The sequence below is a fragment of the Anthonomus grandis genome, chromosome 17 (assembly GCF_022605725.1).
Source record: "Anthonomus grandis grandis chromosome 17, icAntGran1.3, whole genome shotgun sequence".
NCBI classification, from domain to species: domain Eukaryota; kingdom Metazoa; phylum Arthropoda; class Insecta; order Coleoptera; family Curculionidae; genus Anthonomus; species Anthonomus grandis.
This window is the reverse complement of record NC_065562.1, coordinates 4268451-4294109: the sequence shown is the minus strand read 5'-3', so window position 1 is coordinate 4294109 and position 25659 is coordinate 4268451. Positions and strand designations below refer to the sequence as shown.

The following is a 25659-nucleotide window of genomic DNA, read 5'->3' as shown; positions in this document are numbered from 1 at the left end:
GAGGATCCTTTTTTTAAAATACGGCAGTAATTTGTTAAACGTATTTCAAAATGCATTGAAGTTATTGGAGGGCATTTTAAATAGTTGTTATAGTAGCGGTATTTGTATGTTTCTTTGTTTATTATTGTTTTTGGTATATTTGTTTGAAAATAAAATATAAAAAAAATTAATAAATATCATTTACATGGTATGATATATGAACTAACAAAAAAGTCGTAATATTTTTTTTTATTTAGTAACTATTCTAATTTTACATAAATATCAATAATCTTAGGTATTAACTTTATTTTATTTAGGATTGCATTGCTGAAAATCTAGTAAATTTAAGTCATTCACATATTATGAAAATCTAAAAGTGTGATTATTTCAAAAATGGTTGCTTCTGGCGACTTTAATAAGGTACATATATTTTTTATGTAATATTAAAAAAGGGAAATATTTTGTAAATTTTCAAACCAATACACGGCGCTGCAATAAAGTATGGGGATTTAAAAAAGTAAAAACTAACGCAACCAGCGCCCTCTACCGAAAACACAAAAACTGTATAGGAAAGTTTATTTTTCTTTTTAAAAGACTTGTAGGTTCTAAATTTCATGTCAGTATGTAATTTGGTTCAGGACCTGTGAAAGAAACGATATGAGAAAAAAACGATAAATCAAATAATACTTTGAAACCCTATATTTCAGTTACTATTAAAGTTAGGATAAGGCAAGTTGACCTCAATCACATTATTTTGATGTAAGGAATCTACTGTTGTTCTATGTCCCATTACTCATTACTTTCGGGACACCCTGTATTATATATATACAGTGCTTTCATTTCAAAACGATCCACCCTTCATTACTTTCTAAAAAAAAAAAAAAAAAAAACACGTCAAATTAGATATATAGGGGGATGTTTAATTATGCATTTACTGAAGTTCTGTCAATCACCTCCTCACCTCCAGCTAACCTCACTTTAATATGTCAAATAAGAACCCCCATCGTGTGATCCATCATAGTAAGGAGCGTAAAATTCTCTATTCAACGGTACCAAAAAAAAAATGAAATCGGTAAATAGTTAGCAAAAATGTCTAGAAATAATGAATATTTTATTTACGCCAAACTTTGGTATGTCAAATGGCTACCCCATGGTGTGATACATTATTTTAAAGGGCATTCATTATGCTATAAATAGTTGTAAAAAAAAATAAAATTGATTGACCAAGAAGCAATTAAAGTGTAAATCGGTAGGTACAAATTTAATTAGTTTAACAAATTTATTTTATTAAATATTCAAAATGCGCGCCGTTATTAGCAAGACAATAAAAAAGCCTATTTTTAAACTCCTTACGAACATTGGCAAGGGTCTGCCCGTTAATTTCTCTGCATTCTTGAAATATTCTATTTTTTAAATTCTCAATATCCTCAGGTGGGGTTTTATATACTTTGCTTTTTAAGTAGCCCCAAAGAAAAAAGTCCTCCTGCCAATCCACTTTTCTCGAAAATTTTCATCAAGCCACTCTCGAACTACCAAAGTGTAGTGCGCGGGAGCTCCATCCTGCTGAAAATTATTAATATATGATATTAGGTATGGCCTTCCTGAAAAACATGCGGATTTTCATTATCCCAGTTACTAAAATTATGTCCGTTCACCAGGCCATTTAAAAAAAAGGTCGATTCGTCACTGAAGCAAATGTTCTTAAATAAATGGGGATCGTCGTCAATTCGCTGGCACATCACTTCACAAAATTGTATTCTCCTATCAGAAATCATCTTCTCCGGGTTCATGAAGAATATGAATTTTATAAGGAAAGAACTTATTTTTTTTTAAACTTTATGTACGGAACCAGTGGAAATATTTGTTAGTTTTGCGGCCTTTTGTATAGACAAAGTTGGATCCATAGCAAATTGTCCTAGTACTTCAACTTGACATGCTTCATCGACAACTCTATTTTTATATTTTTTCTTATCGCAAATCGATCCCGTCTCTTCAAATTTTCGTATCAATTTTAATACGTATTTATGGCTCACGTTTTTATCTTGATACCTTTCATTAAATGCTCTCGCGGTTCTGCGAGCACACCGATCTTGAGCTCCATAAAGGAAAATATTTCTATTCTTTCGGCTAGCGTATACACCATTTTATTAACTCACTGTTTTAACTAAAATTGAAAAATTGCACGCGTCAAACTGACAGTTTTAACAATATTAAATCGCCTGCTTTTTAAACGCCTTAAAAATGTAAGGTATTGCAGTGTTTTTTTGTACCTATTAGGTAGGATTCGCAAAAAATATAAGTAAAATAAATACACATACAAAGTTATAAGACTGCAAAGATTTTTGCAAAAAATTTGAAGACACTCTTTTTTCTCGCAAATAACGGTACACATTCTTTACTTAAAAAAATAAATAGTTTGTTTGAACTTAATGTACTGTTTGTTACCACACATTTTAACTTCTAAATTACTTGTATTTTTTTTTTTGATGATCTATTATAAAAAATGTAAAAATTTTAAAATGATGTAGGTACCACACTAAAAGTATTCATTTAAAATACCAAAGTTTGGCGTAAATAAAATATTCATTATTTCTAGACATTTTCGCTAACTACTTGCTTACACATTTACTGATTTCATTTTTTTTGGTACCGTTGAATAGAGAATTTTACGCTGCTTACTATGATGTGTCACACGATGGGGGTTCCCATTTGACATATTAAAATGAGGTTAGCTGGAGGTGAGGAGGTGATTGACAGAACTTCAGTAAATGCATAATTAAACGTCCCCCTGTATATCTAATTTGACGTGTTTTTTTTTTATGAAAGTTATTAATGGTGGATCGTTTTGAAATGAAAGCACTATACTATAAACTACATCATCAAAAAATATCATAAACTGTAATTTTCCATCAAATTCCAATATCTGATTAAATCCTGTTTTTTTTTCTGGCATTTTAAAGTCTATAGTAAAAACTGTATAATAACTCCGTTACTTTCATATCTTCCTTTTTACATATTTTCGTTATTTTTCTCTTGGGATAGAAAGGGCATCGCCCTTTTGTTTAAGAAATGTCGCATTGCTTTCTATTAATGCAATAATATACGAAGAGATATACCTACATATATATTTTTTTGAATAACTTAATATAGCGATATTGCATTGGTTTTTCTAGGTTCAGTATGTTATTCAGTAGAAACAAATTGTGTAAAAAACTTTAAACAATCGTGCAGACTTAATTCCGGATAGGTGCCTTATTAGAGACAGTTTGAATGTAGTGCATCCTCAATATGGTGTTTTAATATTTAGTTTTTAGGAAAAAAATTATTACCTTATAATGAATTGCTTCATTTTAGTTTAAAGAATCGACACTTTATATTTTAGGTTTGTAAAAATTTTTTTACTTTTTTTTCTAATAGATTTTTGTACATAAAAATTTGCTTATGAATAAATTAGGGTAGAATGTGCAAATGGCGGTCACCAAGAAAAATATTTCATATAAATTATATGAAAACCTCTAAAATAATGCCAACAATTTTATTAGTTATATTTAAAATCAACAAACACACAATCAACACATAAAAAATATAATAAATATATATTTCGGTGTGGCTTGATGTTCTAGCCAGGCTCAACATTAATGATAAATGTAAGTTGACCTGCAACATAGTTTAAAATGAAGACACAAAAAGTTCCTTTCGATCTATGTCCTTTTTCTGGTTTAATTTCCTTAAATTTTTAGCAAGATACTTTAGATGCCTGAATTTCAAAATTGCTTTTAAGATAGGCAATAATTTAAGAAATCAGTGGGTGGGTGTAGTGGATTAACCAAGCATGTTTGCTAAAGGGTTTGCTCGTTAAAGTGTAGGGCGTGTAACGCGGTATACATTGGCCATGGTAGAAAAATCTACACGCACTAATAAACACAGTGTGTTTTGAAAAATATAAAAATGTCGAGGTTAATGACACAATGTCAGAGTTTCCTAACGATTTACTAGCCTCTACTCATAATCTTCCTCCAAAGGTTGGGCCTAAAATATTTCATGAATGTCTCACAGGTAAAAAGCTTAATTTACTGAAGAAAATGGAAATTACGCAAACTAAAAAGAGTTATATTGTCATGTCTATCAATGATGTATTTATCTTTGATCCAAATCTCCCTTTTAGTCAAAGTCAAAATCTTCACCTTACGATTGTATGATATAAAGTTAAAATAATTTAATATCAGTGTCGAGATAGTCTACGTGAAGATTAAATATACAAGATGACTCACAAAAACATATGACGTCATCAATATTTTTTTTAAATGGAAACCATTTTTTAATGCAGAATCAAAAAGAACGCATTTTTTTACAAAGGATATGGTACAAATGAATATTAGTTAACAACCTGACAATAACCAAGCCGATTTAAAAATTCTTTTTGAATGTTGTCAATGACATCTAGAGTAATATTTCTAAATTCACGGCGCATTTGTTCTTTTAAATCTTCTAAACTCGCTGGTTTAGTGACATACACTTCACTTTAGGTATCCTCATAAAAAGTAATTGAGAGGAGTGAAATCTGACGATCTGCGTGGCCATTCAATGAATTCTCGTCTACCTATTCAACGATTTGAAAAAACTTTATCTAGATAAATGCCGCCTTTTAAAAACCTAAAACGCCCGTTTGAAATTTCAAAAATTCCTAATACTTATAAATATTTGGAAAAACCGAATATTCGCGATTTAATTTTTGTTTTTTTGCGACTCTATTTAAATAGATATAACAAAAGTTATATCTATTCTTTAAAAATAACACAATTAAAGCAAATATTCAAATAGTAATCCGCCAGCTTGGATGCATTTTCGTGTTAGACTGTGAATTTTATGGATCGCACGCTGAATAGTCCTTGCGGGGATATCCCCCTGATATCCCTTGTTAGGTCTTGACTTAAGCCTTTAAGATTTTGTGGCGTATTTTGAAAAAGACGATTTTGAATAAATCCCCAAAGAAACTAATCTAAAGGGTTTAGGTCGGGGCTTCTAGCAAGCCAACGTACGGGTCCTTGGTTTCCAATCCATTTGTTACATAATAGGTAGTTGTTATACAATAATTCATTTAATAAATTAGTGACGCATCGTCCATTATGAGGTAGTGCACCGTTCTGTTGCTACCATAGTTGACATAATACATTTAAAGGTCCTTCCATTAAGGAATCCATTATATTGATCCTTATTAATTCTGCATATCTTTCGGAAGTTACATTTCCTTTACGAAAAAACGGGCCAATAATTTTATTGTGCCACATACGGACCCATATATGAAATGATAGTGTTCATTATGTTTATTTAATAGTCCATTTGTTGAAAAACTGCATTCAACTGTCGCTTTAATTTCATTTAGTAAATCGGCATCTTCATCGTTGCATTTATCTTGCAACCAGTAACAAAGTTCTGTTTGTGAAAAAAAGTGTCTCTCAGCATCGCCAGGTCTTAGTGTTTGACTAATATGAATTTTGTAAAGTTTATATCTACGATTATGTAAGGTTCTTGAAACTGTCAATCGCGGTAGTGCCACTTCGTCTGAGAAAACTCTAATTGAAGCTCGAGGATTATTATTTGCCTTAAAAATAATTTAAAATGATTTATTTTACTTTCTACTCTGCAATGGTTTTGAAAACTTACAGTGTGTTGTTCCTCTTCGGGATCGACGTCTTCCATATATAATTATAATATATAATCCTTGGTAACAAAACTTCCATATTGAGCTAAATTATTGTTAATATTAGCAAAATAAGTGTAATGCGGCTGTCGTCTTTCTGGATAATTTTTGAAATTCGATGCCACATATAATAAATCCTTATCATGTCTCTTTTTTCTTCAGAAGAAAAAAGCATTTTGGTTAAATACGCAATAATGACTAGAGAAACGAACAGTGAACTGTCAAAATATTTAATAGCTTAAAAGTAAAAAAATAAACAATGATCGTCAATGTGCACGACGCACCGCCACTTCGATTTCTTTCTACATATTTATCTCAGGGCGTCAGATTTGAAGAATGCTACTTTAATTATTGTATTATTTATGTTAGATTTTAAGTTAATTAATTCTTCTATTTCAAATAAAACACAACAAATTGCCTTAAATTGCTTTTATTACACGATTTTATCAAGTCAAGAGCGTGCTGACTGCTGACTTCGCAAAATCTAACCAAATCAAAAATTGAATTAAATACAACCTAAACTTAATCTTGGCTTCAATGGGTTGCCGAGACAGCGATTTACGGATGGCATCATCATCGAGAGTGGGAATCCTTATACTAAAGCTAACATCTATTATATAAATTTTTTTGTTGTTATTGTAAAGAAAAGGTTTTTATTCCTATTAAAAATATATTTTTTGTTTTTCTCTTTAACACATGAGTCCTTATCCCTAACGGAAATATCCATTAATATAAAATTTTTGAATAGGTGGGATACATGATTAGTTTAGGAACATAAGAGGCTCTTAAAATCCGTAATAAAAAATCCATGGCGGTATATATTATTTTAAAACAAGCTTGATGATGACAGCTCAAATTTAAAAAGTCAGATTAAAAATCTCACGACTCCAATTTGTAAAATAGAGAAACTAGCAATGGGAATTAGTAGAGAATGTATTTTGTAATATCTATTCAAATAGAGTCGTAAACAAATAAAAATAATATCTCGAATATTTGATTTTTTACAAATATCTTCGGAAGTATTCGGAATTTTTGAAATTTCAAAAAGGCGTTTTATTAAGCACCAAATTGCGCAACTTTGCCTCAATTTAACCGACCTCGCATCTCATCTAGTTTACGAGATCCTCACCATTACTATGAGCCTCACCATTGGAGGCTCAAATTTGGGACTCCCTGTACAGGTTGCCGCAACTCTATTTACACACAATTTTTTTTCACCCCTGATATGATATGAAAAAAAGTTAAAATAAAAAGGGTTTGTTTGGAAATACCTACTAATTTTGTTAATAGTATTGGTAAATGTACCGGGTGTACAACTAAGAGAGGTCCCCGGCCATATCTGAGTAACTACTAATCGCACAGCGTAGAGTAAAACATATTTCTGATAAAATTGCTGAAATTGCTGGAAATTATTTATAATGTCGTTTGGAATTACGTTTGGCATTTTTAAAAACTTAAATGATTTCAAAATCTGTCTTCGACGTTACATTTAACATCGATCATAAACGTTTTATTATGCTCCCGAAAATATTTATCAAATTCATTTGTTTCCCAAGCTTTCTATTGACTATGTGACGCAATAATGCCAGTGCGGCGACAGATTTCATTGTTCAAAAACATTTTAATTTATGATTTCGGAATAAAATAAGATATCGAGTTGCGGGTTGCACCAGTTTCTATGTTTTTTCATGCTCTTTTAGCCTAAATTAAAAAAATTACATCGTTGTATTTAATATTTGCCAGAAAATCGCTGAAAAAGACCAAAATAAAACAAACCGCCCTCTAGCGCTCAACAAAACAACTAAGTCGGCTAAGTAATTATACCACATAAAAGCCTGATAATTTTTCTTAAAAACAAAAGTAAGCTCGTTAAAATTGGTTAGGCCAATCAAAAGTTATCAAAAATTTTAGATATAAATATTCAACCCTTCCCCCACCTATTACTTGACAGATTAAAAAAAAAAGTTTAAAATAAAAAATGTTTAGAATTTATCATACTTTAAAATGGCATCATTCTTCTATAGGATTTACTTTGAATATTTTCAATAAAACCAATTTTTTCTATTTCAATGTTGTATTACGCCCCCTAGCGGTCATCGTACGAACTTGTAAATAATTTCCAACGATTTCTCTTTACCGCTTATAAGAAATATTTTTTTCCCTCTGCTGTGGGATGACTAGTTACTGAGATATGGCCGGCGACCTCTCTTAGTAGTACACCCGGTACATAGTGGCTCAAAACAAAGTTGTCATTATAAAGTAAAGTTTTTTTAAATGTAACGCCCTATATTTTTACTCTTTATTTAGTTCTACATCAAAAATATATTATACATTATATGTCAAATATTCAAAACAGACCCCACAGTTCAACCATTTTAGAAGCAATAATAGTTCTAATTTTAGACAACTTTTACCATCCCCACCCCCAAATAGACCAAATAATTTTAACCCCCGAGGTAATTCAATTATTAGAAGAAATTAACCTGAACTCATGGACACAAGTTCTGAAAACACTGTTATCCATAATAATTTAGAATATCCATACTCCGACCCTGGACATTCCGAATATAATTATTATGCTTCTAATAATTAAGATCAGTTTAATGACTCCTATTATAATAAGTCTTATAATTATACCGATTTTGACTATAACAGCGAATTCTTGTCGCCATCCGCAGACAATGCCTTCGCAGAAACACAATTCGTTGACCGTCAGAGTCGATCGAAATTTTCACAAATTTTTTCTCCTCTTCGTGAATCTAATTTTAAAGTTCAAATGCACAAGCCTGAATTTCTCCGAAAAGAAGTACAATATCTAGGTCATGTAGTAGCATCCGATAGAGCCGAAGCAAATCCAGATAAAATATCTGCAATTCAGAAATATCCAATTCCGAAAAGTTCAAAAGAAATAAAAGCCTTTTTAGGTCTTCTAGGCTATTACAGATGTTTTGTTCGTGATTCGCGATTCAAAAATTACCAAGCTCGTGACATCCTGGTTCAATAAAAACGCAAAAGGGGTCCATTCCCCAGAATTCGTCAAATCGTTTGGGCATTGTAAGCAACTCTTAATTAATGCCCCTATACTCCAATATCCAGATTTCGAAAAACCTTTTGTTCTCACCACAGACGCAAGTAATTTTGCAATAGGAGCCGATTTGGCCCAAGACAACGTTTCAAATGATAAGCAACGTATTTTAAATTATAGTCAATATTCCACAATTGAAAAAGAACTTCTAGCCATTGTTTGGGCATGCAAATATTTTCGCCCCTATCTTTTTGGGAAAAGATTTAAAATCTACTGAGTGACCATCGTCCTCTTGTTTGGCTTTTTAGTCTCAAAGAACCAAATAGTAGCTCTCAGATAACCTTATTAGATAGATGGCATTTCGAGCTCGAAGTATTTGATTACTAGATTGTTTATTAAAAAGGCAATCAAAATACCAATGCCGATGCACTTTCTAGGTTCAAAATTAATGCTCTAAAGAATAAAAGCATCATAAATAATCCTGGTAATGTTAATACCGATATCCAAGTTTTTTTACGAAATATGGCTGAAAATTCCTTTAAAATATATAATAATCCAACGAATTTTGCCCACTCTTACCCAACCGAATCTCAATACTTTGACCCACAACCGTCAACAAGCTCATTTAACCCTAATACCACAAATAATAGATAATACACCAAAAACTTTGGCAACGCCGCATTTATGCCGTGACCCCGATAATCTTGATAATGGAATAAAAATATTGGATGATATTGTAATTAATAAACCAAATCAAATACTAATCTCAAGAAATTCATTTAACAGATTAGAGGTAATTCATGAAAAGTTTGAGCACCTAAAACTTCTATTAGTGAAAATCCCTAAATCAAATGAACAACTAATTTTTGATTTATTAAAAAATTACACTGCCGAAAATAAAACTATCCTACTTACTTACTACTACATTTATTACTACCATTTTTATTTTTATGATGACTCACTCTATTTAGATTTTAACAGAGTTTAGTTAAAAAATTTCTATGGTTCTAGATTAAAATTAATCAAATGCACAACGATTTTTAATAATGATTAAAAATTCGACCAAAAAAAACGATAGCCAAATATGTTAGCTTACTAAATATTCTACAACAAAGCCTGCACCTGTTGTTTTAGCGGAAACAACAGGAAACCATTTTGAAGTTATTAATATTGACGCATTTAAATTTGACAGTCCGGATTTTCTAACATTAATCGACCCATTTACAAAATTAGGACAAGCAATTCCAATTTTTTTTGAAAAACTGCTATTTAAATATCTAATGCCCTTATAAAATATTTTTCATTTTACAATAATTGATTAATGAATTACGCAATTATTGCTTACAATAATTCTATACATTCAGCAACAAAATTCACCCCCTTTGAACTGACACTTGGTCACATAAAAAACAGAGACCCTTGCGACATTTTTGACCCCAATTTTCATAACGATTATGTCAACAATCATAAAGAAAAAGTTAAACGTATTTACCAAACGCCGACCAAATCGATCAAAATAAAAGAAAAATTGTCGAAAAACATAACATTTAAACTAGGCCAACGATTTTGCAACTGCTTTAACATAATAAAGTGAAAGTAAAAAATAAACAGACACAACTATTCATGTAAAAGAATTAAGAACTCCCCTTTTGTTACAGAATCCTCACACTCGCCGGAGCAGAATTAAACAAAATATTTCATAACTTCAACCAAAATTCTGGTCTACTATCATTTAAACTTGATAGTGCCCAAAATACAGCCGACTAATTGGTCTTTTGTACAAATTCTTGATGTTAGTGACATTATTCGGGAAACAAAATATTTAGAATTAACGTTTCAAAAATTAAAAAATTCTTTGCAAAACTTCTGATATCAACTCCTTTTTAAACTCCTTTCATCTTGTAGACTCTAAAAACAAAAGTTATAGAACAAATTAATTCCCTCTTCAATAAGGGCAGCAAACAAGGAGTTATTAATAGATTAGGTTCTATATAGTGAAATCTATAACTGGTAATCTTGCCCAAGAAGATGCTAAAATATGACAAAGCAATACAAGAAATCTAATTATTAGAAAGTTTCGAATAAGCAAATAACTATAGCTCAAAAATCTATTGCACACTTTGAAAATATAAGTAAAAATGTATCACATAAGCAGCGAATCTTAGAGAAAACTTAAAATTGGTGGTTAAACAAATAAATATAAATAATACATTTGGATTATTTATACGTATTTACGTTTTTTTTTTTTAAGTGAAATACTGGTCTCACAAGTCACAAGTAATAAATGCATGTCAACATTTTTACAATATCTTGGATAACATCAAAATAGCGATAACATTTCCAAAACTTAGTGTTGTTCATAGTATTCCACAATTATCGATCCAAAAGAACTTTTAAATGAAATTAAATTAATTGGCCCTAATTTAAGTAAAACGAAATTGCCATTTGCATACAAAGGAAAATAAAATATTTCTAAATACCTATTGAAGAGCTCGAAAATTATGTAATATATCGCCTCTATCGTCTCCCCGTACCCTTAAATTCCATGTTTTAACTAATTATCCCTCAAAGCCAATAACTTATCCTTAATGAACATTCATATGTACTGTTCAATACCAAATGTTCAGAGGTATTAAATGAAATCTACCTTTGCAAAGAAAACAGCTCTTTTACCATCTCTTAGAATCCGCCATGCGCGGTGCAGATGCTACTCGCACCACCCTTCTAAAGAAACAAATTCTGCTCAAACTACACTATATTCAAACCACCCTTCAAATTGCCGAGTCATCCAGACCCAGGTTGAGACGTTCAAGATCCAGAAGATGGAACGAGAAATAGAGATCGATCCCCGTATGTATTTACGGTTTTTCCACGACACCCCGATAAAGATAGGCAAGTTCGGAGCGGATAACACGGTGAAATAGACGAAGATACGAGACTCTCTCGATGCTGCTGGGATTGAATTGTGGACGGGCCGGAAAGATTAGCTAGTGAAACAGAGTCGCACGCTCAAAAATAGGAAATGCAATTATTTTATACTTGTTATTATCGTTATTTTAAATTTTTCTTCAAATAAACGAATATAAGTAGAATATTAACTTGTATTGCGATCTATTATTTATAAACGTCATTTTTTACTTGATATTATACAGGGTGCGGCACAAAGAGCGAACGTTTTTAGGACAGGTAGCGATTGGCCAATAGAGAAGGGAGCGGTGTGCGTCAGATTACATTCGGTGCCTTGACTCGCATTTTAATTCAATTCCGATTCCGCTTGATAGGTCCTCATTTTTTTTAAAGAAAATGGGGTTACCGTTTCAGTAACGTCTGAACATTAGGTTAATATGGTAAACACCGTCTTTATCGCCGAGTTAGAAAGAAGACGTATTGACCGTGACTGTTTGGTTTCAGCAAGATGGAGCCACAGCATACACCGACAGGGCATCTATGGCTGTTCTTCGTCCTTTGTTTGCCAACCATTTAATTTCCGGATTTTGTGACGTTTTATGGCCTCCTTGGTCCTCCCCGGACGTGTACATGTGTGATTTCTTTTTATAGGGGTACCTCAAGTCTCGCGTCTATAAAAAATCCTCGTACATTAGATGAATTGAAAGATGCAATCTGCCAAAAAATTAGTGAAATCAATAAAGATTTGTTACAAAAAGTCGAGGCTAGTTTCCGCGAACGCCTTCAAAAATGTGTCGATGGAAACGGTCACCATATGCCTGATATTCTTTTCCACAACTGAAAATCCATATGGGTATTATCAAATGCTATGTCTTTGTGTATGTTGGTCTACCAATTAATTTTCCCTAAAGCAAAAACTAATGATTTTATGATTATTTCAAAAATATCCTATTCCTCCGCCGCACCCTGTATATTATACGGCGTGTTACAAATTCCTAGCTCACTATCGGGATCTCGGTAAATATAAAAGATAAGATGGTTAAATTTAGGGCAAAGTTGCGCATTTTTGAGCCTAAAAATGTGCAATTTAAAAATTTGTATAAAATATATTTAAATTTATATTTTTTGTTGGAGCGCTATTAGATCACCCCTTTTTGTACGTGGAAATAATGTCTCTAAGAATTTCTTAAGATGCGTGCCATAATATATAGGTCTGTATATGGTATAGGTCTGCATATGTTATAACAATTTTAAATTCTGTCAGTGTGTTTTAATTAGCATGGTGCAGACTTGGCTCACCCTAAAATCGGTTTAGCGTTTATATTATACTGTAGTTCTTGTTGTTATTCTATTTGTTATATACTGTTGATGTTTTATTTTATTTACTTTCGTCTGAACTTTTGAAGAATAAAGATATCATTTTTGTGGCCTTTTGATACTAGTGATAATGAATCGAATAGTTGTGGTAAATATCTTTACGTTTTTCATAATGTGTTAGTTTATGACCGTTTAACCGATCAAATTTTAAGAGAGTTTCATTTCTTATTACCCCTTCCTTCTTATACTATACGTCTTATTACTCTATTATTACTCTTACTACTATTACTATTTCGTAACACGTGTCATTTTCGACCTGAATATATTTTAAACCTGAATTATAATTTTTAGATATAATATACGTTAAAAGATATATTGTTAATATTTGCTTAATAAAACAAAATACAGTACTATTACAGTACAGTAAGATAAAAATTAAAGGTTAAATAGTATTGACATTAAAATTAAATCAATAACAGACCCGATTTTGGGTCTCTTATTGGCTGATAGCAATCACGTGGTCCCAACGGATCCGTAATTACGTACTAATAGCCGGCCACACACACAGAGACTTCTCTCGAGATTTAATCCGTCGCGGTTCAAGTCATATGTTTTTGGCGGACTTGGTATGTCAGAGGTAAAAACTTTCGTTACCACTAACGTAAAGACATATTTATGAACAAATCTGATAGACTTAATATGTTGCAGACAAAACCGTATGTTAGTGGATATAATATGTACCGGGTGTCCAAATAAGAAAGGACGCCGGCTGTATCTCGGAAACTATTCATCGCACAACGCTGAAAAAAAAAATTCTTAAAAAAAGTGGTAAAAAAAAAATGGCTGCAAAATATTTACAAGTTCCAAGACTACCACAAGAGGGCGTAACTGCACAGTAATTTCAAAAAATTCAAATTTCGTCTAAAACAGCCAGTATTAGGTACCATTTTGAAAACATCAGAATAATCTTCATTAAGCTTGCCTCAATTTGGCTAAAGAATTTTCTTCATATCTCCAATGAGAAGGGTGGGGGAAGATCATAAATAATGCAACTTTTTAATCGCCCTGTACTCAGATTCTTTATTAAAAATAATTCAAGTGGGTACTCGTTTCAAAGGAAATTCAAAATGCACCTGTCAATGTCACTTTGTTTTCAGTGAAGTCGTCAGAGGGCGTTGTTTAACAGAGACTGGGTTTTTAGAGATTTTCTCTAAAAAGTTAAATGCATTGATATGATTTTTTCACTTCGGTTTCGAAGACTTAAAACATACTAACAAACCAGTGAAAACCGCGTTTCGATATCTCCATTTGTTTTCGAGTAATTTTAAAATAACCTAGTTTTCAAATTTTAAATATAAGTACCTATAATTCATTTAACAAATGATTCAGAATTAGCAGGAATTGACAGATTAGATAAGTCGGAATAAGTTTGTCTCAGCGTTTTTACATATATTGAGTCGCATTAATATACAGGGTGATTCACGGTAGATGGCCTATTAGACGTTTTAGGCGAATGGCAACGCCGACCAATCTGAAAAAAAAACGTTACAAAAATTAAACTCCCCCGACTTGATAACAGTTTATTTCAAATGCAATCAGAACTCAACGGATGCCTCTAGAATAATATACAGATCGTGTTTTCGATCGTTACTTATAGGAAACCGCATAGAGGCGAAATTTTGCAACGTCGCGCGTGTACGAGTGCCTGCGACAGAGCACCGCCCCGGCCGGCCCGAGGACGGGATTAGTAAAGATCCGACTCTCGTGGGAGCTGCGTCGTTTGGCGACAAAATGTCCCAAAATATTACGCGATTTATTCTAATGCGGGTTTTACAGACATGAAAATGTGTAAAACCCGCATAGAATTGTAATCTTAAAATGTTTAATATGCTGTGTTTTGCATAATTAAAATTAAAGCGTTATTCTAATTCAAAATAAAATATCAACTCTGATAAAAATATAATAAAAAATCAGAAATAAAACTCTAATAAACAAACTTAACATATCATTTTTTAAATAAAAGGCTCAAATAAACCGCCTTCTTTCGCTAAACAAAAACTTAACCTATCGCAAAAGCTATTTCGCACCTCCAAAAGAGTTTCAGGTAAAATGGAATTGGCACCTTCGACAATTTTATTTCGCTGCTCTAAATTTGTTGGCCTACTAAATTCATGCTTGTAAATGGTCTGCTTAAGGTAATCCCACAAATAAAAATCATTTGGAGACCAATCTGGAGATCTAGGAGGCCATTTAATATCGCCAGTCCCACTAATAAGGCAGTTAGGAAAAGTATTTGTTAAAAATTCTTTTACCCTAGCCGCCTTATGAGCAGGACAGCCATCTTGCTGAAAATAAACCGATCCCAGGTCTACATCAGGTAGGATTTGAATGGCAGGAAGAACTTGGTTTTGCAGCAACTCAAAGTACTTTTGGGCGTTTAAAGTGCCATCAATAAGAAATGGCCTATAACATTGTCGCCCAAAATACCTGCACAAACATTCAATTTCTGAGGATACTGAGTACAAAACTGAAAACTTCTGTGCTCGTTTTCCTGATACCAATAACGAACAATGTAAGGATTGTGTTTGCCATGTAATGGAAAAGAAGATTCATCAGAAAACAAAATATTTTTTAAAAAATATTCGTTTTCATTTGCCTTTTCCATCATAAGTTTCACAAAATTCCATTCTTCGCCACTGGTCTTCAGGAAATATTTCCCGAGTTTTTGAATACTTGAAACATTTGTATCCATATTTTTTCCAGATACGAGCAGTTTTATTGCTCATTTCCAGTTCCTCTCCAACACTTCTAGTGGACCGTGTCGAATCAAGTTCTAGGGTACTGCAAACCATTTCTTCCCGCCGTTCTATATCCTGGACCACTTCAACAGGTGGTTCTTGATGATTTGTGTGGCATTTTTTACAATCTTGAAGACAAAAAGATGTCTCAAAAATTTGTAACCACATTTAAGACCGTTTTTTCACAGGAAATCGGTCTATTCTCAAATGTCACTGAAAACAAATCTACATTGTACTGCCAAATTGCCTCCATAAAACCATTTAATTAGTTGAACTTTTTCGGAAGGGGTATAAACAGCCATAGTGAAAAAAACACGAAAATAACGCTCAAAGATTATTAATGCAACGTGCAGTAACACAGCAAAGTGAGGTCTGCTGACTCCCGGTTCAAAAAATAAAAACGAAAAATTCCGCCGCCTGCAAGACACAACCAAGTGGTGTTGCCATTATTTTGGGTAATATGTAGCTCACGATAACACGATATGTATATGCTATGCGGTATCCAGAACAGAGACATTATACGAAAAGGACATTTGCAAGATTAGCTACTCGGTTAGCAGAAAATGGCAGTATCTGTTTACCTCTTATTCAATCTTCAAAATCCTTTTGACTAAACAATTATAACAAATAGCGCAAATTAATACTAAATATAAAATAAATAAAAATAAAACATATAACTAAATCAATTTCTTTCAAGATGTTCGAAGTGTCCACCATCGTTACTAATACAGTCGCGTACTTTTCGATAAGTAACGTGAACTGTAGCCTCAACTTCGGCAACTGATATGCTTGTTACCGCATTTCTAATCCTGGCTATCATATCATCTCGTGTTGTAGGTCTGGTTTGGTAAACATATCCTTTAGTCTGCCCCACAAATAAAAATCTAGGCAAATCAGATCAGGAGATCGCGGGACCCAAGGAAATCTACTTCCTCGACCAATCCACCTATGAAGAAACCTTAAATTTAAAAAATTTCTCACATTTATCACAAAATCCGCGGGACATCCATCGTGCTGTAAAAACATCCTTGCACGGGTTTGAATTGGGATGTTTTCAAGCAGTACAGGCAAGTGATCTTGTAAAAAATCTAAATAGGTATGTCCATTGAGGACCTCTTCAAAAATGTATGGACCAATAATTCTTCCCCTTATTATCCCACACCAGACATTAACAGACCACCGACCCTGATACTGCACTTCTCCAGTGGGGATTTGTGGGAGCCCAATAGTGCATATTGTGTAAATTTACATTACCAACACTGGTGAAAGTTGCCTCGTCTGTCCATAGAATGTTTGAGACAAACTGGGGATCTTGTTCCATCATATTCCTAAACCAGTTGCAATAATCAAGTCGTCTATCAAAATCGGTTCCTGTTAATTCCTGATGCAGCACCATATGATATGGATTCAACCTAAAATAACATTCAAATTAGGTAAAAAATAAAAATAATATATATTTTTTAATATTCGATTCTAGTAATAGTCAAATTTAATTATCAACTTTTTAACAAACCTGTGGTCTCTTAAAATGTTTTGCCCAGTTGATTTCGTAATGCCCAAATCCAATGAAATTTGCCTTATTCCTATGTGAGGGTATAATCCAATATAAGCAAGCACATTAACAATATTTTCTTCAGATCATTCAGAGCGACGTGTTCTGTTAAGAGGTAAATGGATACTGCCATTTTCTCGCAACTGAGTAGCTAATCTTTCAAATGTCCTTTTCGTATAATGTCTCTGTTCTGGATACCGCATAGCATATATTCGAGAGGCAACCATTGAGTTATGATTGTATTCGAAATAAACTGCTAGCGTATTATAGGCTACTTCATTTGGAATTTTCATTTTTAAACTTATTAATTTGTAGTACACTTACACTTAAGTTAGTAACACTTACACATAAGAAATAACTTAAAACTGACAACTGTCAATTTAAGTAACTTTAAATGACATTTTCCAATCCTTTGTTTCAGCTTATATTTCCATAGGCCTCTTGATATAATAGTAATATTCAAATAGAATTAATAAATAATGTTCTAATAAATCATATTCGGAGATTCTCGATTGCCAATTATATTTTCAAGTGGAAATATGATTATGAGCTTTCAAATAATTTTCAGTAATTTTTGATAATATTCTGTCCCAAAGACCGCCCTAATATTGCTAATAATATTTAAAATTTGAAAAATAGGATATTTTAAAATTACTCGAAAACAAATGGAGATATCGAAACGCGGTTTTCACTGGTTTGTTAGTATGTTTTAAGTCTTCGAAACCGCAGTGAAAAAATCATATCATTGCATTTAACTTTTTAGAGAAAATCTCTAAAAAGCCAGTCTCTGTTAAATAACGCCCTCTGACGACTTCACTGAAAACAAAGTGACATTGACAGGTGCATATTTTGAAAGCCATTTCAATTTCCTTTTAAACGAGTACCCACTTGAATTACTTTTAATAAAGAATCTGAGTACAGGGCGATTAAAAAGTTGCATTATTTATGATCTTCCCCCACCCTTCTCATTGGAAATAAGAAAATTCTTTAGCCAAATTAAGGCAAACTTAATGAAGATTATTCTGATGTTTTCAAAATGGTACCTAATACTGGTTATTTTAGTAAATTTACGAAAATTTAGTTATTTTACGAAATTAGAATTTTTTGAAATTACTGTGCAGTTAGGCCCTCTTGCGGTAGTCTTAGGAACTTGTAAATATTTTCCAGCCATTTTTTTTGGCCACTTTTCTTAAGAATTTTTTTTTCAGGGCTATGCGATGAATAGTTTTCGAGATACAGCCGGCGTCCTTTCTTATTTGGACACCCGGTACAATTATCTGCAGACTATGTCTTAAGATAAGTTTGTGGCCTCGGCAAAAGTTTTGAGAGAATGCGATCGTAAAAATAAGGCTACTAAGTTTTGTGTTTTTGTGTTTATATGTGTGAACAGAGAACATGCCTAGCAATAAGAAAAAGATTGCACTGTGTTTAGCTATGTGTGGTATGATTCTTATGGCAACTAAACATCGTACTATTAGAAAACGTAGCAAATGGGTCAAAAAATGGTTGTTGGAAAGAGAATCTCTAAGCCACGTACCATTATTAAAAGAAATAAAACAAAACGAACCTATGGATTTCAAAAATTATTTAAGAATGGATAGTGCAACTTCTGCTAAATTATTATCCATGGTAAAAAATGGATTAACAAAACAGCACACTGCTATGGGAGAACCAATCTCTCCAGATACTTCGAGCACTCTCAGCGTAATATGCAGCTAAATCGTTGCTAATAATAGATGACTGAGGGCTCGGTTGAGGAGATGGTGTAGTTGCAGAAGTACTGAAATAATATGAATATCCTAAGTTGCTTGAAATTTCATTTGTCGGCCAAGTATAGTTTATAATGGAAGTAACTACTATATCTACTGACCGAGTTAGTTCTTTTAACAATCCTTTTGTTAGTATTTTATTGATTAGTGTTTCTACTAAAATTTGTTGCATGAAGTCCTTTTTTTTAACTTAGCTGCGACATTAATTCCGATAGCTTCAAATTCATTCGGCGGCGGCGTATCAGAAAACTTTGATTTCAAAACTTGAGTACATGTTCTTATGAAGTCCACTTGACTTTCTTGAAATGATAGTTTCTTTTTTTTAATTATCAGCGGTTTCTCTACTACTGACTTTTTTTGTGACTCGACGGTTTGCGGAAAGATATCTGAAACAAAAAAAATGTATTTGACTTTAATTTGAAATAACTAGAGGTAGATTAGAAAATTTTTATTATATTCTTAAATAAATTTTGTTTTCAGTTTCCAACATGCAAAGAAGACTGGAGAAGTATCGCATCCGGTTTTGAATCCCGATGGAATTTTCCTAACTGTGCAGGAGCCCCAGACGGAAAGCATATTCGAATAGTACCACCACCAAGAACAGGTGCTCTGTATTATAACTATAAAAAATTTTAAAGCGTTATTCTGATAGCGTTAGTGAAAGCGAATTGCGAGTTTATTTATGTGGGCTCGTAAATATCATCGCTTGCTGCCCCAATCCTTTGTGAATTTAAAACTTTTTTCAGTTCCTTTCGAAAGCATCCACGCAAATTTTTTTGTAAACGAAATCACAATCTGCCTTAGGATAGACTTTTTTAGAATATTCCACCAAATTTTCATAACCTCTGTTCTTTAAATTTTTGTTTGAGTATTCGTTAGATTTTGTTTTCCATAATGCCGGATGAATTTTATATATTTCGATAAATCCTGACAGAAATTCTTTTCCCATAAACCATCAATATTTTCACTCATGTTTGTATTTTATTAAATTGCAAGAGACTAAATCATTAAGAAAACTATGTACGTTTGTGGGTCTGAAATAAATATATCTTTTGCAAAGTCTGCAGACAAGTCTGTGCAGAATCAAGATCGGCGCGGCGCTCGCACACTAACCTACGTATTCGTCTCGAGACTTTGACCGTCCCACATAGAACACAAATATAGAGAAATGCATGTTGCCTAATAAACAGACAGAAATTCTGTTGACAGCTTTATTGATGTTGTTGACAAAGACGGGGGCAACCATCTTGGGTGGCGTGTGGCGGGAAATTTAAGCCTGATCTATTGCCTGATATTTAGATTTGAAGTAATTTGCAGAATTACAAAAGTTGATGCGTTAACTGACGAGTGATGAGATATATTTAAATAGAATTTAATTTTATTTTAAAAAAACAATATGCCTATCTGTTTAGAAATACCCATTAGTTCTTAAGACATTGCTTATTTAAGATATTTAGCTATAGATACTTACCAAGAATTATAAATTACGATAGATATGGGACCAAATTTTAAATTAAAAAAAAAACAGAACTAAATTATCTTTTAAATGATTTATTTTAAGATGAATTAAAATAATATTAACAAAATTTTAAAATAATTTAAAATTTTAAAATTTTTAAAATGCATAAAAAAAGTTACAATATATTCTAAATTAAATACTCCAAACTGTAAGTATGGTAATAATAAGACCTTTTATGTAAAAAATAGAGTTGTTGCAGGTATAAAGCATATTTTAACTGAAAATCCTCATTTCTGAAGTTTCAGAAAAAATTACCTGCTTTTTTTTTGTTTCCATAAGTGTAGACAACATTATAAGAAATATGTAACAAATATACCTAAATAAAAAATTAAACATATATATATTTTTAACCATCTATACAATTGTAACAAAATAATATATATCGACATATTATGAAAAACAAAATATAAACTCTTATAAAGACAGAAACTGAACCTATCTCTTGAAATAAATCTGGCTTCTCATTGTAAATAAGTTAATTAATAATGACTAGATATAACCCAAATACATATGCACAAGTTAATATGCATGTTTTTTTCCATTTAATTTTTTTTAATATAAGCAAATAAAAACAAAATATGACTTTTGATTTTTGGTTAGTCACAATCGTGTAAAGATGTCACAAGTCCGTGGGGTTGTCTCCAGTAAGTATGTAACATGAAACATAAGATAACAGATTAAGACAGTGTATTGTGTATACAATATTATATTCCAATCGGGTTAAAAATTAAATCTCCTAATAAATATTTTATCCTAATGATCTAAAATACATAAGTGTTTATTATTAGTAACTACTGATTATCACATTTAGTTATGATTACAATTAAGGATCTAAATAATACTTTAAAAGCTAAAAAGCTGAAAAGTTAGCTAAAAGCATTAGCTAAAAAGTTAAAAAACAAAATTATTCTGATTGTGTATCATGAGTATTAAATGAGAATATTCAAGATTTTTGTTTTTTTGAAGGCATTTTAGATTGTCAACACTTTTTCTGTTTTCTAGAATGACCAACGCTTAAAGATTGTTGTTGTGGTTTTGAAGTTCGCTTTTGATTTTATCCTGTAAATATTTATAAACCAACCAAAACTTTTTCTCTAAATTAACTAAATGACCACGGGTATCCATAAATGTGCATAACTTAAGACGGATTAAGTCGATTAGGAAAATCAGTTTTTGAGAAGGATATGTCATCATTTTCTTTAAATTGAACAAATAGGTGTTGTGTTTCTACTCCATGTGAATGTCATTTCTACTCAAGAACCAGAAAAGTGTTTGGGGCAAACTCAATAATTGGTGACATTTTTAGTCGGACTTCGGACTTACATGACAGACAAGATTTTTGTTAAATCCATCCTTACAAAAAAAAAGAATTAAAACTGAATTGTAAAAAAAAGCTAAATTGAGAACAGTGACATAGAGATGTCCAAAATAGGATTAAATCTAAAATTATATCCTGAAAAATGATAGTATATTCAAGATACACCTAAACATTTTTAGAAAACACTTGGGTATGTCGAAATTGAAATTTACCTGTCTCCTGCTCTATGTAATTGCACGATGATTCGATGTTGGCACGTTTGTAGAATAATTTATCAACCCAGGACTCATGCTTGGCTTGTTTTCCACCCAAAGAGAACTTAAGAAAGACAATCATCAAATACGACAGTTAAAATGTCATTAACGTCATTTTCCGGTAAGTGGTGCTTATTTTATTTTACTTTTAAATTAACAACCAATAATATTTACTGTTACAAATAATAGTTGCTTGTTCTACTGTTTTTTATTAGTTTTATGGGTAGTTTGTTGCTTAAATAGCAATTCCTGTTTTAATTAAATCGATTTTGTTTTAGATTAGTTGTCCATGATAAAATTACCATGTCTGATCGTTTAAGTTCTAGTGATGAGGACTTGGAGAACCTCTTAGAAGTTACCGAAGTTCCCAAAAATGTTGGATATTTTGAAAACATTGTCCCACAATTTGATAACAACCTGCATTTTCAAATAAGCTCAGCACTCACTAATGAACTGGCAGATCGATTTGCTGCATCCCAATATTATATAGAACAAAAAGGAGACAGTATTTCTTTGGTTTATTGGAAATAGGGCAAGGCAGAGTCTTTTAGAAATGTTGGAGATCGATTTAATCTAAATAAGAGCTTGATTTTTAAGGTTGTAAAAAGGGTGTCATATTTTCGAAGTAAGTTGTCTCCTGAAATTATTAACTGGCTTGGTAACGAGGAAAAACTGGACATCTAACAACACTTTTCAAATCATGATTTGCCTGGAGTAATTAGTATCATTGAGGGTACACACATAAAAATAGATACGCCAGCTGAAATTTTAATACCCTTAAAGAAAAGTGTAGTGATAACTTTATCATTGGTTACAGTGGATGATCTTTAAAACATCTTTTAACCCCCTTTTAGAATAACCTTACTAGACGACAAAGAAATTATAATTTAATTTTTTCTTAAAATAGATATCTAATTGAGCATAGTTTTGGTATTATGAAGCAGAAATTCAGACAATTGTATCATGTCAAAATTAAGAACATAGAAGATATTGTTCATTTAATCCGAGCTTGTGCAGTTTTGTATAATATATGCATAGATGAGCAATTACTGGAAGATAAAATATTAGAGAAGAAATTGTTATTGGAGGAAATGTCATTAAAGCTAATCAGGATGATAGAAAGAGCGTTATGAGAAGGAATGCAATAATGAATATGTTGCCTTTTGTATCATAATAAGTTTAAAATATAAATAAAATTTGAAACAGTATGTATTTTTATTTAAAATAAAACAAAGGTCTTTTTTAACATTACTTATTTATTAAATTAATATTTCTTGACTTTTAAAAGTATGCACAAATATAATCAAACCAAAACAAGAACAAAAATAAACATTACTCTATTTCAGGTACGTATATTATCTGATATCACAGTAAATAATAAACAAAAAGTTTAAATTTCTAAAGAAAACAAAAAAAAACAAGAGCTAGGGACTAAAATGAATGGTATCAATATTAATATTATTTTTTAAATGTTACTTCAACAGTTGTTTTCTTTCTCTTGAAGTAAATCATTTTTTCTCAGGTAATTTCTTTTCTTCAATTTCTTGCCTTTTTTATAATATTCTTTTCTGTCTTCTCTAATAACTTTCTTAGAACATTGAAAGGCCTTTCAATGTTCTAAGATTACTTTTGAGTTTCCTATATTCAGTGAGCTTCTTCTTTTCTAAACTCGGTGGCAGGCTAGTGGGAATCTCGATACCTAAAATTACATTAACACTGCTGTGTGTAGTGTACTTAAAATATACAGAGAATTTAAAAGTAAGTGTAGACTTTAAGAAATTTATTAGTGGCATAAAAATGTGCTAAATAATATAAGAGAATTTTTTTTTATAGAAATATATAATTTTTTAGCTATTGGTGTCCCTTTGAATAGGCACCCTGAATGTATAGTTTTCACAATATTTTTTGGGGAATCAAACTGAATTTGGCAGAGTGTATAAATATTGTTGCTTAATATCAGATTAAGGCAAAAAAATCTTAAAATATTGTCTTATATGTTATACTGTGGCTATAATAACTTGTAAATTACCTTCAAGTGGGTCCTCATTTTCTTTGTTTTCTCCAACAGCCACAAAACACAAATATATAGAGAAGTGGTGATTGCATACAAACTAAAAGAAATTCTTCTGACAAATCAGCTAGCGGCCTCTCGCTTGGCAGCGGAAACTGTTGTAACTAACTTGACAGTTTGACGTGTCTACTTGGACCAATCGAAATGGTAGAAAGGCGTGGCCAAATTAAGACGGGAAATCACATTTTATTTAATCTGACAACGCCTAATCAAAAAGGTTACTCATAGAGAAAAGAGCCTTTTTGTTTAGGTGTTAGCATCAGATATTGAGCTGTTAATAACTGAATTTGTTAAGATTTAAAGAATTGGAGTGTAAGATGTGGTAGGAGAATTTATATTTATTCATGTATGCGAAAAAAAGTTTATTTATGGTAGAAAGTGGAAAACCATTATTAACTGCAATCTGCTTTATTATGCTAAATTCTTTATAACAAGATTCCTTGGATAGAGGAAGGGTGAACATCCTATATAACAAAGAGTTAAATGAAGCAAACTTGTGGGTATGTGGTGAGAAGTGAATTGTATGATGTTGTCAGTTGTGGATGGTTTCCTGTATATATAGAATTCGATTTTATTATTATTCCTGGTTAACAAGAGGTCTAAGAAAGGCAAACTTTTGTTGTGCTCCTTTTCTAAGGTACATGAAATTCTACTATGTAGACTGTTTGTAAAATTTAAGAAGGTGGACAATTGATCGTCATTGCGTCCCCAAACAATACAAATGTCGTCCACATATCGTTTATACGCTATTATATGATCGGCGAAAGAACTGTTCATAATTTTGCACTCCAAGTTGTTCATAAAAACTTCACTTAAGAAAGGGGAAAGGCATGATCCCATGGCTAATGTATACACAGAAGGCTGGCTTAGCCATGGGATCATGATCATCCCTCTCCCTCATCCCTTTTTTCCGTTGCAAGAAAAAAGGGATGAGGGGAAAAGAGTGCATACCCCCTTTTTTAACTGTTCACTATTTTTTTTGTTTTATCCAAATTTGAAATTTCATTCGCACAATATCTTAAAAAGCCCATTTTTACATAATTTTTTAAACATAATAACTAGTGCCGTCTATTCAGGTGTAGTAGGTACTACTTCACCAAAAATAAATATCGAAACATAAAAATTCGTTCATTTCGTTTTAAATTTAATAATTTTATAATAAAACAAAACTTTGGAATAAAAAATAAGCAATAAATAATTTTTTTGGAGGTTAAAAATTTACGTTTTTGGGCGTGCCACCTGCTGCGGAATTTTACCTATTTTTCTATTTGCTGTTTTACTTCTAGGGCACCCCTCCAAACACAAACCTCACGACATGCCACTGCACCCCTGTATATTAAACCTATACTATAAAATAATAGTGTAAATACCTGAGTCAGTTCCTGCAACAGCTGGAATTAATGACCCCTTATCTTCTGCAATAGCTGGAGCTATTATTCTATCATCAAG

General features: G+C 31.9%; 1 protein-coding gene across 3 annotated transcripts in view; it reads left to right on the top strand.

Annotated features, from left to right (window-relative positions):
• The window catches only part of LOC126746583 (patched domain-containing protein 3-like), a 242284-nt gene extending 219059 nt beyond the window's left edge, over positions 1 to 23225 (top strand). For 2 of the 3 annotated variants that reach the window (XR_007663933.1, XM_050454891.1), the window contains one exon: positions 19529 to 20019. Coding sequence is in view for 1 of the 3 variants with exons in the window: in XM_050454891.1 (XP_050310848.1) it covers positions 19529 to 19575 (47 nt within the window). In the remaining 2 variants the exon portion in view is untranslated. Of the gene's footprint in view, positions 1 to 19528; positions 20020 to 22064; positions 22261 to 22417 lie in introns of those variants that run through there. The other variant, XR_007663934.1, reaches the window with a different exon arrangement.
• Positions 23226 to 25659: the final 2434 nt, after the last annotated feature.